Here is an 18720-nt window from a genome sequence, read left to right as displayed (position 1 = left end):
CTTATCTTTACAACCTTTTTTGAACAAGGGCGTAATGTTTGCAATTCTCCAGTCCTCTGGCACCTCCCCTGAATCTATGGAAGACTGAAAGATTATGGCCAGTGCCCCTGTAATTTCCACTCTCACTTCCTTCAACATCCTTGTATGCATCTCGTCTGGTCCAGTGCCTTGTCAACTTTAAGTACTGATAGTTATCCAACACTTCCTCCTGATCAATTTTGAACCCTTCTAATGACAGAGTTTCCTCCTCTGTCACCGTGGCCTGAGTAGCATCTGCTTCCTTGGTAAAGACAGATGCAAAGTATTAACTTAACACCTTAGCCATGCCCCCTGCCTCCATGCGTAAATCCCCTTTTTGGTCCCTAATCGGCCCTATCTTCCTTTTATCATCCTTTTACTATTTATGTGCCTATAGAAGACTTTGGGATTCCCCTTAATGTTGACTGGCAGTCTTTTCTCATAATCCCTCTTCGTTTCTCTTATTTGCTTCGTCACCTCTCCTCTGAACGTTTTGCATTCTGCTTGGTTCTGAATTGTATTTTTTACTGACACCTGACATAAGCACACTTTTTCTTCTTTATCTTAATTTCTATATCCTTTTTCATCCAGGGAGCTCTGGATTTGTTTGCCCTACCTTTCCCTTTTGAGGGAGTATGCCTTGACTGTGCCTGAACCATTTCTTTTTTGAAGGTAGCCCTTTGATCAGCTACAGTTTTTTCCGCCAACCTTTGGTTCCAGTCTATCTGGCCCAGCTCCATTCTAGCCCCATTGAAGTTGGCTCTCCTTCAGTTAATAATTCTTACTCTGGATTGCCTTTTGTCCTTTTCTACCGTCATCCTAAACCTTATGATACAATGATCACTGTCTCCTAAATGTGCCCCCACTAACACTTGATCTACTTGGCCCACCTCATTTCCAAGAACCAGGTCTAGCAGTGCCTCCTTTCTGGATACATACTGCTGGAGAAAATTATCCTGAACAAACTCTAGGAATGCTTGCCCCTCTCAGCCCTTTACACTACCACTGTCCCAGTCTACATTTAGGTAATTAAAGTCCCCCATTATAACCACTCTATAATATCGCATCTCTCTGTAATTTCCCTGCAGATTTGTCCCTCTACATCCTTCCCACTATTTGGTGGCCTATAGACAACACCAAGCAATGTAATTGCACCCTTTTTGTTCCTTAGCTCTAACCAAATTGATTCGGTCCTTCAACCCTCTGGGACATCCTCTTTCTCCAGCTCTGCAATGCTCTCCTTAACCAATACTGCCACCCCTCCTCCTTTTCTTCCTTTCCAATTTTTTCTGAACATCCTGTACCCAGGAATATTTAACACCCAGTCCTGCCCTTCCTTGAGCCAGGTCTCTGTTATTGTCACAACATCATATTTCCACATGGCAATCTGCCAATCTTAGTTACTATACTCCTTGCATTCACATACACGCACAGTAACCCTGATTTAGGCTTCATAGGTGGCCACGGTCCTGACCGAACGCACGTGAAATTGTGCGAAATGATGTCATCGCATCTGCAAGCAATATTGAGGACAGCGGGTACGTGTGGGAGTCGGAGCCGCATCTGCTGACAATTAAAGGGCTAATTAAGGTCATTAAAAATCCTATTGTCCGCGGTTTTACATTGCCCGTGCAATTTTGTGCTCGTCGCACGGGCAAAACGGGCAGGCAGGCAGCCCGGCAGCCCATTTTTAATGAACCTCATCCAAGGACGAGATGCAATGTCTGGGGTGAAAAATAATAAAGAATGATATCTTGATATCATGATATGATGTTTCTTGAGTTCAGCTGTCAGGTGCTTGAATGTGCTGCATAGACAGTTTACTTGATTTTTTTCTTCACATTTAATTTGTACAGGTCTGCAGCTCCCTGAGGCAGCTCCACAGCAGCTGTCTGCCTTCAGGAAGCTTGCTAGAGGCGCCCTCGCTTTTGTCGGCGCCCGCCCTCTTCCTGCCCCCGACTTGGCAGCGCTGAGGCTTTCTCAGTGCACATTTCACACTGGCTGGCCGTTAATTGGCCAGCCAGCGTGAAATTGCGTTCAGGGGCCAATCGTGGGCAGAAGCGCATTTCATGTCCGCTTCTGGCCTGCTGTCTTGGCACAGATGTCAAGCGTGAAATTCAGGCTCATGACTTTTTCCCTTACACTGACTCCACCTATTAACTTAGTATTCTCTATTCTGGTGCTATCTGTCTCTCCCAGTATTTTGTGCACCCTGGTATTCCTCTCTAATGTTCTTTCCTGGTTCCCACATCCCCGCCGAGTTAGTTTAAAGCCCTCCCAACAGCACTAGCAAAACGCCCCCCAAGTAACTGAGTCCTGGCTCTGTTCAGTTGCAACCCATCTGGCTTGTACAGATGCCATCTTCCCCAGAGCCAGTCCCAGTGTCCAAGGAATCTAAAGCCCTCCTTCCTGCACCATCTTTCCAGCCACGCATTCATCTGCCTTATCCTCCTATTTCTGTACTCACATGCACGTGGTAGTAAGAGTAATCTGGAGATTATTATGTTTGAGGTCCTGCTTGCTAATTTTTGACCTAGTTCCCTAAATTCTGATCGCAGGACCAATCCCCCTTCCTACCCAAGTCATTGGTACCAATGTGGGCCACGACCTCCGGCTGTTCACCCTCCCCCAGAAGAATATCCTGCAGCCAGTCGGTGACATTCTTCACCCAAGCACCAGGGAGGCAACATACCATCCTGGAGTCACGTCTATGGCCACAGAAACACCTGTCTGTTCCCCTAACAAATGAATCCCCTATCACTATTGCTCATCCTTTCTTCTTCCTCCCCTCCTGTGCAGCCGAGCCGCTCGTGGTGCACAAACTTGGTTCCTACTGCACTCCTCTGAGGAACCAGCTTCCAAAATGGAAAAGTGATTTGTGAGCCAGACCCTAGGGGACTCCTGCACTACCTGCCTAGTTCACTTGGACTGCCTGATTCCTGCCCTTTCTGCCTCCAGCCTCCTAAGCTGCAGTGTGACTATCTCTCTGAACGTGCTATCCACATAGCTCTCAGCTTTGCTGATGTGCCACAGTGATTCCAGCCACTGCTTGAGCTCTGAAACCCAGAGCTCAAGTTTCTGCAGCTGGCAGCACTTCCTGCACATGTGGTTGTCTCGGATACCAGTAGCATCCAGGACTTTCCATATATTACAGGCCAGACATTCCACTCGACCGAGCTTAACTTTATTTCACTTTGGTTTACTTATTTTACTTTATTATACTGGCCCTGACTTCCCCCAGTGTTTCTCAATTAAATCCAAGGATGCTACTTCTTTAAAAATAATGCACTTTTCTAATTTACAGTAATTTAAAGACAGTCCCTAACAGCAGATTCTTATCAACCAATGATCTTATGGTTTTCTTGTGATGTAATTATTTGTTTATTCTCAGTCTCCATTTGAACTCTGTACAGGCCGGTTCCGAGCAGCTGTCTGGTGTGCCTCTCCCACTCCCAAAGTAAGTGTAAGCCTCAAGCCTCGATCCCGATTTATCTATTCCCACTTCAGGCTGCTCCCTCTCTGACTCCCAAGGTAAGTGTAGGCCTCTAGCCTTGGTTCTAATTTATCTGCTCCTGCTCTGGGCTGCTCGCTCGCAGGTGCGCCGCCTCTCCGACTCCCAAGGTAAATGTTAGTGGTAAGGTTGAATGTTTAAGTTATGCTTAAGTTTGTATTTGGAAACCATTGAAACATGCTATGCCTCTCATCTACTAAGAAGGAGAGGGATGTAGTGTATTGAAAATTGCCTTGTGCATTTGTCCACTTGAGTCATACATGTACCAGCAGAGGGAGTCTAAGGTAATAAAGGATCCATGTTTTAACAGCATGAACAGCAGTTCTGTTTCTTACTGAATGTGTCTGAATCTCACTGTTTCTTTGCAAGAACTTCATAGTGGCTGTAGTGTGTTTAGATTTCCAAAAGGCATTCGATATGGTGCCACCTCCTAGAAACACGAGATAAGAGCTCATGGTGTTGGAGGTGATATATTAGCATGGACAGATGGTTGGCTAACTAATAGGAAACAATTAGAGGGTCAGAAACTCTGCAGCCTCGTTAGTACCATCTATAAAGATGGTTGCTGCTGAGGCTGCAAGGAGGAGGCGCCTTTGAAGGGCTGGTAAAAAATTAGATTGGATGAGTGTATCTTCCGGCAGCGGTGTGGAGCAGTGAGGACAGCCATTGCTGCCTGAGTCCCTTTTGTGGGCCCTGAAGCCTTAGGAAAGGATGGTCCCCTCTGAGAAGGGGTTGGGATAAATAGGTCATTTTCAGATTGTCAGGCTCTAATTAGTGGGGTGCCACATGGATCAATGCTGGGACCTTAATATTTACAATCTATATTAATGATTTGAATTAAGGGGTCAAGTGTTTGTAGCCAAATTTGCGGTAGGAAAGCAAGTTGTAAGGAGGACACACAGAGTCTGCAAAGGGGTATAGATATGTTAAATGAGTGGAAAAACATTTTGGGAGGTGGAAAATGCAAGTTATCCACTTGGTCAGGAAGAAAAAAAAAACAGAATATAATTTAAATGGAGAGAGGCTACAGAATGCCACGGTACAGAGGGACCTAGGTGTCCTCATATATGAGTCATAAAAAGTTAGCATGCAGGTACACAAGTAATTAGGAAGGCAATAGAACGTTTGCCTTTATTGCAAAGTGGATGGGCTATAAGAGTAGGGAAGTCTTACTACAGTTGTACTGGGCACTGGTGAGACCCTACCTAGAATACTGCAAACAGTTTTGGTCTCCTTGCTTAAACAGAGTTACACTTGCATGGGAGGCAGTTCAAAGAAGTTTGACTAGGTTGATTCCTGGGGTCTTATGAGGAAAGGTGGAGCAGGTTGGGCCTGTTGGAATTTATAAGAATGAGAGATAATCTTATTGAAACATAAGACCTTGAAGGGGCTTGACAGGGTAGATGCTGAGAGGCTGTTTCCCCTCGTGGGGTATCCAGAACTAGGGGACACAGTTTCAAAATAATGGGTCTCCCATTTAAAATGGAAATCAAGAGGAATTTCTTCTCTCAGAGGATCGTTAATCTTTGGAAGTCTCAACCCAGACAACAGAGAAGGCTGGGTCATTGAATATATTCAAGGCTGAGTTAGACAGGTTTTCAATCAGCAAAGGAATGAAAGGTTATGAGGGACAGGCAGGAAAGCGGAGTTAAAGCCACAATCAGAGCAACCATGATCTTATTGAATGGCGGAGCAGGCTCAAGGGGCCAAATGGTCTATTCCTGCTCCTATCAATTATATTCTTAAGTTCTTATGTTCTTTTTACCAAAGAAAGGATACACTTATCTTCAACAGGGTCCAATTAAGGTTCACTAGATCGATTCCTTAGATGAAAGGGCTGTCCTATGAGGAGAAATTGTGTAGAACTGGTCTATAATCTCCAGAGGTTATAAGAATGATAGGTACCTTCTCTACACTTCCTCACGCCCCATTCCCTTTAAGGATTCTATTCTCCCAGTTTCTCCCTGCATCTCTTCCAACAATGTAACATTTCATACCAGTATTTCTGACATGTCTTCCTTTCTCCCTCAATCAAGGATTCCAATCACCCCTTTCGCCATTGTGGTTGCCAGGGCTCTCGACCATATCCATTCCGTTTCATTCACTTCCACTCTTACCCGTTCCCTCCCTCCCAGAAGCATGCTAGGGATTTCCTTCTACCCCACCAACCTCAATGTTCACAGGATCATTACTCAACATTTCCATCATCTTCAGCATGATGACACCAAACACAAATTCTCTCCCCTGTCAGCATACTAAAAGGATCGTTCCCTCTTCAATACCCTTGGTCCACTCCTCAGTCACCCCTAACACCCACCCCTTCCCTATGGCACTTTTCATACAAACGCAGGATATGCAACACCTGCCCTTTTACTTCCCCCCTTCTCACTCTTCAAGACACCAAACGTTCCTTCAGGGTGAAATGGGGATTTACTTCTACTTCTTTCTATTTAGTATATTGCATTCATTGCTCAGAATGTGGTCTTCTCTACCTTGGGGAGGCCAAATGTAGACTACGTAACCACTTTGCAAACACCTCTGTTCAGTCCAGAAGAGTGACCTTGAAATTCTAGTTGTCTGTCATTTTAATTCTCCACCCTACTCCTACTCTGACCTTACTATCCTCGGCCTCCTGCAATGTTCTAATAAAACTCAATGCAAGTTCAAGGAACACAATTCATTTTTTGACTGGGCACTTTACAACCTCCTGGATTCAACATCGAGTTCAATATAGATCATAACCTCTGCCCTCCTTTGGTTAACTTTTCCTTTTGCTTTATTTTCTCTCTTGTTTCTCTCTCTTTTCTTCTTTTCTGTGCTTCCAGATTGAAGCAATAGGCTTGATCCTTCCACTCACACCTCCTCTAGGGGACTTATTACAATTCCCTTTGGCATGGCACTATGAATTCTTTTGCCATTTAATTTCTCCTGTCCTTCACCCAATCATAGACCTTCCATTTTCTGCTTTTTCCCACCCTTTCCATTTTCACTTACTTAAAATGTATCAGAGCTGGCATTATAACCAGTCCATTGGACATGGGTTGGGAGGTGGGAGGTGGGAGAGCTGGAAAAATGGCGGCAGAAGGTGTCAGGAAGGAATTGCAATGTCTTCCTGTCACCACGGGATATTTCTAAAGGCAGAAATAACAGCAGCAGCCAGAGACGGGTAGCCAATTAAGGTAACTAATTGGCCTATCAACAGCCAATTTATCACCCTGCCCACATTTTACTGACGTCAGAAAGGCCCCTAACACATTGTGCAGGCGTGCACCAGAACAGGTACAAAGAGGCAGCTTCCCAGCCCCTTCCCAGAGGGGACAATCATTTCCTAAGGCTCCAAGGCCCGCAAAAGGGACTCGGGCAGCAATGGTTGTCCTCACTGCTCCATGCCGCCGCTGGAAGATACACTTGTCCGATTGATGGCATCTCCTAATTTTTTACCAGCCCTTCGAGGGCGCCTCAAAATGGAGGCGCCCTCTCCTCCTCCTTGCAGCCTCAGCAGGAACCATCTCTATTGATGGCACTAATGAGGCTGCAGAGTTTCTGGCCCTCTAATTGGGCTAGTAGCTTGAAGAGGCAGGCCACTGTTCTTAATGGGACAGCAGTCCCTGTGGCAGTCTCTTAATTAGTTGCCCCCAGCAAAACTGCCGCTGGGATCCCATTGTCCAGCTGCATGGGCTCGGGATTTGCATTTGGTGCTGACGTCAGGACCATAGGTGTGCCGGTAAAATCCTGGTCTATACTTCTAACTTTTCATAGTTCTAATGAGAGGTCACAGATCTCTCTGAGTGTTTCTAGCATCCTCTGCTTTTATTTCAGTCTGTTTTTATTTCAGATTTCCAGCATCCATAGTTTTTTGCTTTTGTGTTGATAGGGTAAATGCTGAGAGACTGTTTCCCCTGGTTGGAGGGTCTAGAACTAAGGGCCATACTCTCTGGATAGAAATTTATTCACAGAGGATGTGAATCTTTGGAATTCTCGTACCCAGAGGACTGTGGATGCTTGGTCAATGAGTACACTCAATGCTGAGATTGATAGTTTTTTGGGCACTAAGGGAATCAAGGAATATGAGGATAAGGTGGGAAAGTGGAGTTGATGTAGAGGTTCAGCCATAATTTTACTGCGTGACAGAGAAGGCTCAAGGGGTTGTATTTCTTATGTTCTTATGGCAGGGCTTGCCTGAAGTAAAGTTTAGTTACAAGTCTGCTAGCAGCATGTTACATAACTCCATCACTGTTGAGTTGAGGCCTCTGCAGGAACTGCCCTTCATGTACATGTATCTCTGCCTGAATATTCTAGTGAGTGAGCAGTGATGGATATTGAAGGGCCTGCCATCCCTTTATTGGTCATTCTCCTTTTTTTGCCAAAAAGCAGATTAGGTGATTACCAGTGGGAAACCTTTTATTGTGGCAGTAGTAGAAAAAAGGTAGCACCGCTACAATAGCCACAAAGGTCCTTTGACAACAGGGGGGAAAAGAGAACAAAAGAAACACAACAAAATTTCAACAATACCCTCACAATGTTGTAACCTAACTTTTGGTTTCTATAAATTAATTTTCATATGCAGCTCAGTGCCTAGTAACCCTGAACTCTTACATTGACAGGTTAATTAAATATGTAAAATCTGCAAAAATAATGACAAATTGCATTAATTACATAATTATGCATTAATTTAAATGCCACTGGCACAAACTGACAGCTGCTTCCTGCATCCAGCCTAATCAAACAATGCAAAATAGACAGGGTTCCAGCAGAACGGATTTCCCATCCAATTTTCAAATGAATTTTATGCCCAAAAATTGGGCATTGCCAATCAAAAATTCCAGGCTAAAGTAGTTTTTGTTGCAGTATAAGATGATTTAAGACCTCACTTGATGTAGATTTAAATTGGACTTGATTTTTATGCTGGTCAATAAAATGTTTGCATCAGTGATTTTGTTTAACTAAATTATTCCATAGAAAGTCCTGATAAATGTCTGCCTGTACACTGTTCACTGAATCTGTGCAACATTTTTAATAAAAAATTGAGCATGGAAATTCTGAAATGTTGTAATAATTTAATCAACAAGTGAAACTAAAAATCACAATTCATTTTTGCAATGCACAAATGTTTATGGAATAAAAACATAACAGGAAATTACAGTTTGGTGTTGCATATCATTACAAGTTATCCTGAATGCTGCTTAGGCCAGTAAGCTACTGAATAAGTTTTCAGGTACCATGGATATCTCATACCTTGTGTGCTCCACATGCAATTATCCATTCTCTTTGTTCTACAACAGCTGCCAGTTTTTGAAAAATATCTGAAATGAAATTCAAATCAAATAGCAGCTCCACAATGTCATAATATCTGCACAAAAATCACAGTGTAATACTGCATTGCAAATTACTCTAACAACAAACAAAATAATTTCAGTAAACACTAACTTCCATTTTAAATGTCCTTTTTTAAAAGATATTTTCAGATTATGATAACTGCAAGAAAACTCCAGAAATCCAATCCTGGAGTTTATCAGTGAAACTCTTCTCACTCTGAGACCATGCCAGGATGCTTAGAGTAAGATGTTTCTTACTTCTAGGTATACAAATGCACAAATATTATATTTTAAATGTATTCTGAAATAGAGAAAAAAATCAGTAGAATTCAAAAATCCACCCTATGCAAATTAGATTAAGTTCTACCTTTTGTTGTGGGGGGACAAAATGACATGGTTGCTGTATCATGACAGGACTGGCAGTTCCATGAATTTTTCTTTAAATTGCCGGTGCAAACATGGCGATGACTTTTCCTCTTCCCACTGCCCTTTCCCAAATTTCACATAACTGAGTACATAACTGAATCTAGTTAATTAACTAGTGTAAACTGAGTCCCGAATACTAGGAAGCACATTGGTGCTTTAGGTTCATTGATAAGGTACTTTTTTTTTCCCCATGCACATACATCGAATGAATCAACATCATGTGCATTCTACAAAAAGTTGCTGAAGTTATGCTTGTAGAAATAAAATCGAATGACAGTCCATCTGGACTCAGTGAGCTGGAGTTTCCGCTTGGTTAACTTTCAAAGAGAAATCCAAACACCTTGTTTTAACCAATAAAACTATGCCACAAGATTCCACTTTTTAAAGTAAAAACACAAAATTTAATGTATATTAGGAACTACTTAATATGGTTTATAACTATATATGTTATATGTTCAGATTTACTTCTTACTTCCCCCGAGAATTCTTTTATATGACACACTAATCTTAAAGTTATTTACTTCTGTAGGGATCACCCTTAAGTAAGCCACAGCCCTCTGGAGAATTGTCCTCAGCTCCACCTTTTCTCAGAGGTGGGACTTTCACCTTACCATCTCTTGACTGTGGATGCCTCAGTCCCTTGTTCTGGTTACTTCCAAGCTAATCTGTTGGTTGTTTTCTTTGCCACACTCTGTAGGGACCACTGTAGATTCTTCCACTCAACCAGCCAATTTTTATTTCACTTTTTTTTTTAACTTCAGCCTGACCATTATGTGTAATGGTATGGCTGTAGAACCCCTCTGCAGCTCTCTTTTAGCTGCCCTCTGGATGCTGAACCCTGGAACTGTCACCTATTCTAAAATGTAAGTACAGCTATATTTTTGTATTTTTGCTCACCTTATTGTGATCTGTCCAGGTCCTTTGAGTCTGCAATCTCGGGGTCTTGCAATTTTCTGTCGTGTTGTTCACTCTGCTTGTGATCTGAGCTTTACTGGCTAGATTGCTCTTTCTTTTTAGTGGGATAAATTTCTCCTGGACTCTACATATCACCGTTTTAAATGTTTCCCACTGCAGTTCTATTTCTGTTTGCCTGCAAATTTTCCAGCTTTAATTTCCTAGTTCCATTCTCATCCACTTAAAATGAGCATTTTATTAATTTGTTACTTTGATCTTTGTCTTATTTATGTCCTTTCCAATCTTGATCTTAAACCTTACTATGTTCTCATCATTGTCGTTGAGATCTTCCCTACACTTATTTTTCTTAACAGTTCTAGTTCATTTCCTGATTCTATATCCATCAGTGCTTCCTCTTATTGGACTTTCTACAATCCTGGGTAAGAGGAGTCCTGCACATATTGTAAAAACTCCATTCCATGCACTACCTCAATTCATTTGGGGTAGTTAAAATTTCTCATGATTATTATTTAATGTACTTTACTTATTTTGCATACTTGCTTACTGTTATGAATTCAATTCATTATGTTTGTGTGTGTTAAATTCGTAGTCTACGGACATTGTAACATCTAAAGGTACAGGATGTTCCGATGCTGTTACATTGGTTTCTGCCTAGTAACAAGGGTGGGACCCTCTGAGAGTGTTTTGATAGGTTCCCAGAACAGATCAAGGGTCGGTGAATAACTCTTCTTCAGTGAATCAGGTTGTGGCAGTCTGCTAGCCAAGGAGTATCACAGGCACAAGGACAGGAATAGGACCTGTTAAGTAATTTAAAAGAAGGGAACAAAGAAATAGGCTCAGAATTAAAGAAAGAACTGCAGTTAGTGGACCGTTGGGGCAAAGGTACCCCTTTGGGGAGTGGTGTTCTGCTAGGCACAGCCATAGGTCTGAAAGTGTGCTTGTGAGCTAGTGTTGAGTCACTTGGGAATCCAGGGAGAAGGAATCTCGGAGGGCGAAATTGAAATCCTGCGAGGTGGGCGATTGTTAAAGCCATCCGAGTGGGAGAGATGTTTGGAGAGAATTCCAAAGCAGGATTTTCAAAGGTGGAGAGTGGAAATGCTCGTGAGAAAGACAACATTTAGTGAGGTTACTACCTCCAGTTTCCTTTTTATTTCGAATCCAGTACAGATAGTTTCATTTACTTTTACTAGTTGTTCCTTTTACTTTACTTATCTCTTATAATTCTGTTTTATGGCTTTATTTGTTTTCTGTTTATGTTACCTTGGTCTGACCTTTATTCTCACCTCCTATTTATTTTATCTTCAGATGCAATGTTATTTTCACCAGATCCCTCACCATTTTACTAATGTCAAGTCCCATTTATCCTTTACTTATCAGGACACTGATCCTGGTTCAGGTGAAGCTCATCCCAGCATGACAGCTCCTTTCCATCTCAGTACTGCTGCCAGTGTCCCATAAAATGGAACTCCTTCTGCCCACACAAGTCTTACATATACTTTCTGCTCTGCTTATCCCTATGTCAATTAGCACATGACTTGGCTAGTAATCCCAAGATTACCACCCGTTTGGTCTATTTTTTGATTTTGTTCTTAATTTCTAATATTCCCTTAGGAGCATCTCCTCCCTTTTCTTCCCTGTGTCATTGGTCCAAAACGTGGATCACCATTATACACATTTCATTATGGGGAATTTTGTGAGGTGGGGAAGGAATCAACATTACTGTTCAAAGAACTTGAAACTTTCCTTATGAGATATAATTGGTTTATTTTTTTTTAAATGAAAAGTTTTCAAGAGATAGTGAAATAATGCTCAAGAATTGGTTGATTTTTAGCAAGTGTGGAACTTACTGAAAGTTTTTTGCATAAAATCAACATGCTTAGCTTCCGTACAAATGCCTACAACATTTTATCAAATACATTTGTCAGTTTGAATCATTTTAATTATACAAATTATGTGCATCATACATTCTGAATTTATCCTCTCACCATATAACTCACTCTGTTATATATATTTAAAGGGTAATGTACAGTGGATTTTCAGAGAAAATCTGATGTTCTGGCTTGCAAGTGAGAATTCTGCTATTTTTAAGTAAAGTACAAACCCTATTTTTAAAGGCACAAACTGCAGGCAAAATTAGAAGCAAAATTTTGAGAGTTGACTGCATGATCCATTCTGATTATTGCTATATCACTAATACTCCTGCAAAGTGGAACTAGACATTTGGGGCAGAATTTTATGTCTGTCGGGCGGGCAGGCCCAACCCAATTGGTGGCGGGCGTGTAGCCGATCTCCGCCGGCGAAATGGGCATGCCACCATTTTGCGCGGGCGGACCAATTAAGGCCTGCCCAGCACGTTGCAGACTCCCGTGTACAGCGGGAATTTCAAATGTGCGGCGGGCGTGTACAGACTGCCGGTTCCAATGGGGAACCGGCACTCTGTATAAAGAAAGGCCAGGCAGCCTCCTTTAGGCTGTTCACCATGGCCAGCGACCAGTCTGCACAGCGGGCTCGAGAGGAGGGCAGGGCAGAGGAGGAGGGGGGCAGGCTGTGGGGTAGGCCAGCGGGGGGGCAATGTGCCCCTCGGTTCTCTGATGCCTGCCTTGCTGCCCTCCTCGAAGAGGTTGCAGAACATCGGGAGGTCCTGTTTCCCGAGGATGGGAGAAGGAGGGCCCCCCACGTTACCAAGCAGGCCTGGCAGGAGGTGGCGGAAGTCGTGAGCTCTCAAGATGCTGTGCAGCGCACAGGGGACCCAGTGCCGCAAACGCTTCAATGATTTATTGCGCTCTGGAAGGGTGAGTACCATGTCAGCCTTGGCCATTTTACCCAGCAGGTAGCCTTAGCCTTTGAGGACCCCTCCACCCCACCCCACATCTTAGTGTCGTTACTACATTGGGCGTTTGGCGCACGGTGGGTGGGCAAACAGATAGTAACCATGCTTACATCAGTCTTAGTGGTTGAGGAGAAGATGTGTTCTCCCCGCAGCATATGTTGGTGTTTGTCGCATTGAGTAGTTGGGGGGCAACCTGCAGGGGAGGAAGCTAGGCACATACTCAGAACTCCAAGACATGTCTTATTGATGGTCCTGAGATGGTGGAAGGGGAGCCTCAAGGTGTCGTGGCCAAGAGCCATCTGCTGGCCTCGGTGCCACACCTAGTTGCGCCTCCTTGCCATGGGCACTAAGACCCGTGTGTTATTGGAAGTGATAGATGGCGAATGTGTCCAAGGTGGCCGTTGGGGGAGGGGGTTGGGAGCAGCCGTACTATCTTCTGGTGACTGATCACCAGTAGTGTGGACAGGAGCCGCTGGAGGCCTCAGATGGGCCACTGTGGTTGGGATGCGGCGTGTGCGTGCAGAGTACATGAGGGATCAGCCCCAATAAATCCTCTTCTCTGTTCTGCAGGCAAAAAGAGAACACAACAGCCGGATCGTTTGCAGGCTGGTGGTGGTCACGCCGTGCTGCAGCACCTCACCACATATGAGGAGCAGGCCATGGAGCTGCGGAGGAGGCATGCGGCCAGGTCGGCAGGTGTCGGCGAGGCTGGGGTGCAGCGGCCAGGTGTTTGAGGCCCACAGTCCCATCCACTCTGTCTTCCCATCATCCAAAGCACTGGTGGTTTCTACAATCGTTAATGCAGCAACACTGCTCATTCACAGACTGATACAGTCAGACGTGTGGGTCATACACAAAGGTCCCTCGGCCCCTTGAGGATGCCCGTCTCTAGCACCTTCCAAAGTGGCCTTATCCCATTTCTGACCATTATCTCCATGGCCTGACATACCATGGCACTGCTGCTGCACATCCAAATACTTATTGGGCAGAACTTTTCCGTCGGCGAGCTGGGGGCGGGGTCTGCTCGCCGACGCGGGATGACATCGGGGGGAACCACTGATGTCATCCCTCCCCATTTAAATATGCAGGAAGGCGGGCGGTCAGCGAAATCAGCTATCCGCCCGCTGACCTGACAATGGCCAGTTGAGGCCATTGACAGGGTAGTTAAACCAATTAAAGGCCCTGCCCGTCCAACCTTAAGGTTCTGAAAAGATATGAAACCTCATCCACTGGCGGGATGAGGTTTCATGTCTGTTTTTAAAAAGTTTAATAAGGTTTCTGTGCTTTTTATTAACATGTCCCATCTCGTGTGACATTGTCACATGAGGGGGACATGTTAATAATTTTTCTATTTTTGAAGTTTACAAACCTTTCACCGATCTCCCTGAGACAGCACTTAGTCTCAGGGAAATGTGCGCGCATGCGCGAAAGAGCGCACTCTGACAGTTGGGGAATCCCTCCACCCCCCCCGCACAGGAAGCGCATAGCACTTCCCGTTGGGCAGCCCGCTGGGCAGGCCTTAATTGGCCCACCCACTTAAAATGGCGGCGGGGCCCGTTTCGGTGGCGGCGATCGGCTCGCCCGCCCATCAAGGGCAAAATTCTCCCCATTGCATCTTAGGAGGGTTTGTACCTCCACCACCCTATCAGCCAGTGCTCTGTCCAAAAGGTCCTCACCACCTCACCTGTCAACCTCATCCCTGCGCCAAGGGGAAATGTTGCCTTCTGTCCACCCGTTCCAAGCCCCTCATAACGGTATGAAGGTTAATAATGTGACCTGTCAATCTCCTGTGCTGCATGGCAAATGTCGCAAGTGTATGCAATGTTTCCTCATAACTCCAACTCTCCAGGCCAGCATGCATCCTCATCAGGAACCTCTGCACTCTCTCCATTCCAATGCCATCCCTCCCATGAAGCGCAGGTCACAGCTGAACGCAGAAGTGTAGTTGTGGCCTCGACAGCGTTTTCTGCACTTGCAACATGACCTCCCTTTTCCTATATTCTATTCCTCAGCTAATGAAGGCAAGTCTGGCTTTTACCTTGTTAAACGCCTTATGTTCCTGTTCTGCTACCTTAACGGGTCTGCCCAGCAAGGTCCCTGTACTTGTCCTGACTTCCCATGGTCCTACCATTTCTCGTGTATTCCTGTACCTTGTTTGTCTCGCCCAAGTGCTTAACCACACACTTATCCACATAACATTCCATGTGGCATTTCTTAGGCCATCTGACCAGCCTGTCTGTATGCGCGTGTAATGTTTGGGCCTCCTCTTGACTATTTACCACCCCACCAATGTTGGTCTCCTTAGGTTCTTGAAGGTTGAGCGCATTATGAGCCTGGGGGGGAAAGGGATGAATGGTGTTACTGACTGAACGCTAACTGATGCACTGTCCTTATTGTTAATTTCAGCATCACCACCGCGTGGCCACCAGGAACAAGTCCAGAGCCCCCTCTCCACATCTGAGGGGCGTCACTTGCAACTTGCGTCACATCATTTCAGTGAGCCAGGCACCGGCGCAGCGACTACCACATCGGTGGGGATTATAACGTCGGCTAGTGTCCCGGGGCACATTGGAAAGGGCACTTCACAATTGCTGGAGGAGGCACGGACAGAGAGTGCCGATGGTGCCAGCAGCCGGAGGACTGCAGGGGACCAGGCACATGCTGCGTCAGGCAGTGATGATGTGCTTCTGAAGATGTCCGCAATGCAGCAGCTGCAGGACAAGCGGCCGGGTGAGCGGGAGCATCTGGCAGGGTTGCATGAGGGTGTGCTTCACTTGGTTTCTGTGGTGGAGGAATCCAGGCAGAGGGTCAGTGATTGCATGAACCCCAGGACAGAGCTTCAGGCTTCCTCCATTGAGATTTTGGCGACTCTCATGCAGAGGGGCTTCCAACAGATTGAGAATCATCTGATTGGGTTACGCTCTGACCTGCAAGCCCTCACAGCACTAATGGCCACAGGTGGTCATTGGCAATGTGGGAGATGTTCTGGGCACCAAGTGTCCCAGCTCGGTGCCCATCCATCTGCGGTGAGCAGGGAGGTCCAATGTGACCTCATGTCGGCACAGCAGCTGCCTGTTGTCGCTGTGAGCTCCTCTCAGGGTGCTCGGGATGAAGGCAGCAGCTCCTCCTCCCCTCTGCCAGTGACCGTTGCATCCGTTGAGGTTGCGACAACTGAGGAGGTGCCAGTTCTGGAACTGGCCACTCACTCCCAGGCGGGGCCAGCACAGGCTCCATGGGCCAGAGGACGGCCACCAAGATCATCGAGGCCAACAGGACAGCAGAGTCAGCAGGCTGTCTCACAAGCCACTCCGAGCGATGGGGCAGCACCAAGACGTAGCACCCACAAACGTAAGCATAAGGCACATTAGGCTCTCCACGGGTTTGTCACTGGTGATTTTGTGTTGGCCCTAGATTAGGAAATGTTTGATTCTGTACGTCAGAGCGACGTTTGTTCATTTTTTTGGTGGCAATAAAGTCCACATTTCTGACCATGGCTGAGGGTGTTTCCTTTGTGCTGCATTTGTCTGTTTCACAGACATATCATGAGTGTTTGAGTGGACATTGATGTTTCTGTACTAAGCCCTTAGTTGCAGCTGATGAGGTGGAAGATGTAGCACCTAAGTGCCACGTGTGGAAGCGCCAGGCAATGCTGGTCCTGCAGATCCATGTGTGTGGAGCTAGCTGAAGGTTCATTGGATTAAAGTGTCCCAGATGTCCCTGCCTCCTTGGTGTAGTTGCGGGTTGGCGTGCTGCCCCTCATCATTGCCCAATGCTTCCTCATCCTCTGAGCCACTGCTGGATTCGTCATGTGCAGCCGCATCCACTGAGTCAAGGTCTTCATCGTCAACTGCATTCCCCCTTTCCAGCGCAAGATTGTGCAGAGCACAGCAGACTACCACTATCACAGAGATGCGATCTGGGGGGTTCTGGAGTGCGCCCCCTGAGCGGTCCAGGCATTGGAAGCGCATCTTGAGAAGGCCAATGGCTCTCTCCACCACAGCCCATGTGATGCCGTGGCTCCTATTGTAGCGCTGCTCAGCTTCTGTTCTTGGATAGCGGAGAGGCGTCATGAGCCACCTTCTGAGGGGGTAGCCCTTGTCACCTAGCAGCCATCCATCCAGCTGAGCCGGAGCACTGAAGAGCCCTGGCACCTGGGAATGTCCGAAGATGTAGGCATCGTGGGAGCTGCCTGGGTACCTTGCACGAACTTGCAGAATCAGCATCCTGTGATCACACACTATCTGCATGTTCATGGAGTGGAAGCCCTTCCTGTTGACGAAGGCACTGGGCTCACCTGCTAGCGTCTTGATGGCCACATGTGTACAATCTATTGTACCCTGGACGCGGGGGAAGCCAGCAATGGCCGTGAAGCCTCTGGCTCGCTGTGCCTGACTTGCCAGGTCGCAATGGAAGCAGATGAAGGTCAATGCACGTCTGAACAGAGCACCTGTAACCTGCTTGACACGTGTGGACAGCTGATTGGGAGTCACCGCAAAGATCACCCACCGAGCCCTGGAAGGAGCCAGATGCATAGAAGTGGAGGGCAACTGTGACCGTCAGAGCCGCTGGCATGGGGTGTCCACCCACACAGGGGAGATCTCAGGGCCAATCATCTGACAGATATAGTTGACTATCCCCCTTGACAGTCGGAGCCTCATTCGGCACTGCACCTCAGTCATATTGAGGTAGCTGCTTCGCCGCCTGTATACCCTGGCAGCAGGATAGTGGTGTCTTCTGCGGCCCCTTCCACCTTGGACAACCTCTTGGCCCTGCGCCTCTTGTGCCTGCGCCTGGCCTCCGAAAGGTGGCTCCCCAGGAGGCTGATTGTCCACTCCTGGCCTCCTCCTTATTCTAGCCCTCCATTCCTCCTCAGAGAAGATGTCAGAACCCATACCCCTAGGCTAAATGGAGGCCTCCAGAAAGCTGCAGGCCCGATAAAGGTTACTGTCTGCAGACTGGTGAGCTGAAGCTTCAAAGTACAGGGAAAGCTGTTGGAAATCAATCTGAACTGCTAACAATCACACAGGCAAGTTTAAAAAACTTTCTGCAATAAATACTTAATAAATAAATAAATACATAAAACATTAACAACCCCTCTGAGCCCACATATCCCGCCCGTGGATGAGGTTTGTTAAAAAGTCACTTATTCGCCTACCCGTTGCGCCCGTGCGCCGAGCCGAAGATCGCATGGGCGCCTCAAAATCGGCATCGATTTCCGAGTTAAGGGCCTTAACAAGGCCTTTAATTAATGGTGGGCGCGCGTTGCACTTCATCGCGCACCCACCCACCTAAATATTGCGATGGCGCACACTGATGTCAGGACTCTTGCCCGACATCAGCGCGCACCATTTTAAGCGCTGATGTGCGGGGTCCGCCACCCGCACGTCATACGTAAAATTCTGCCCTTGATGTTTAAAATCTCCAAATGTCCAATTTATATTAAGAAACAAAACATGCTAATTGAATATAGGGCAGAATATTGCCGTCGGCGTGCGGGGGCAGGCCCAACATGCTGGCACGTAAAATGACGCGAGATTATGTCAGGCATGCATCCCAATGTTATTGCATGTCATTTTGATATTGTGTTTGCGGGCGCACGCCGGAGGCGGCTCTGTGCCCGCCGAACTGTCAGCGGCCTATTAAAGCCATTAAGAAAGCAATGTACCTTATTAACAATGCTGTCCGTCCAACCTTAAGCGGCCTTC

The 18720-nt window shown here is 46.2% G+C and overlaps 1 protein-coding gene across 1 annotated transcript in view; it reads right to left on the bottom strand.

The window, feature by feature from the left end:
• nek10 (NIMA-related kinase 10) overlaps positions 1-18720 on the bottom strand; it is a 348724-nt gene that overhangs the window by 291680 nt on the left and 38324 nt on the right. Inside the window, exon 6 of the mRNA XM_078535698.1 lies at positions 8765-8832. Within this exon, the coding sequence (XP_078391824.1) occupies positions 8765-8832 (68 nt within the window). The remainder of the gene's footprint in view (positions 1-8764; positions 8833-18720) is intronic.

Source organism: Cetorhinus maximus, chromosome 3 (assembly GCF_964194155.1).
Source record: "Cetorhinus maximus chromosome 3, sCetMax3.hap1.1, whole genome shotgun sequence".
NCBI lineage: Eukaryota > Metazoa > Chordata > Chondrichthyes > Lamniformes > Cetorhinidae > Cetorhinus > Cetorhinus maximus.
The sequence above is the reverse complement of the archived record's forward strand: the minus strand, read 5'-3'. Positions and strand labels throughout refer to the sequence as shown.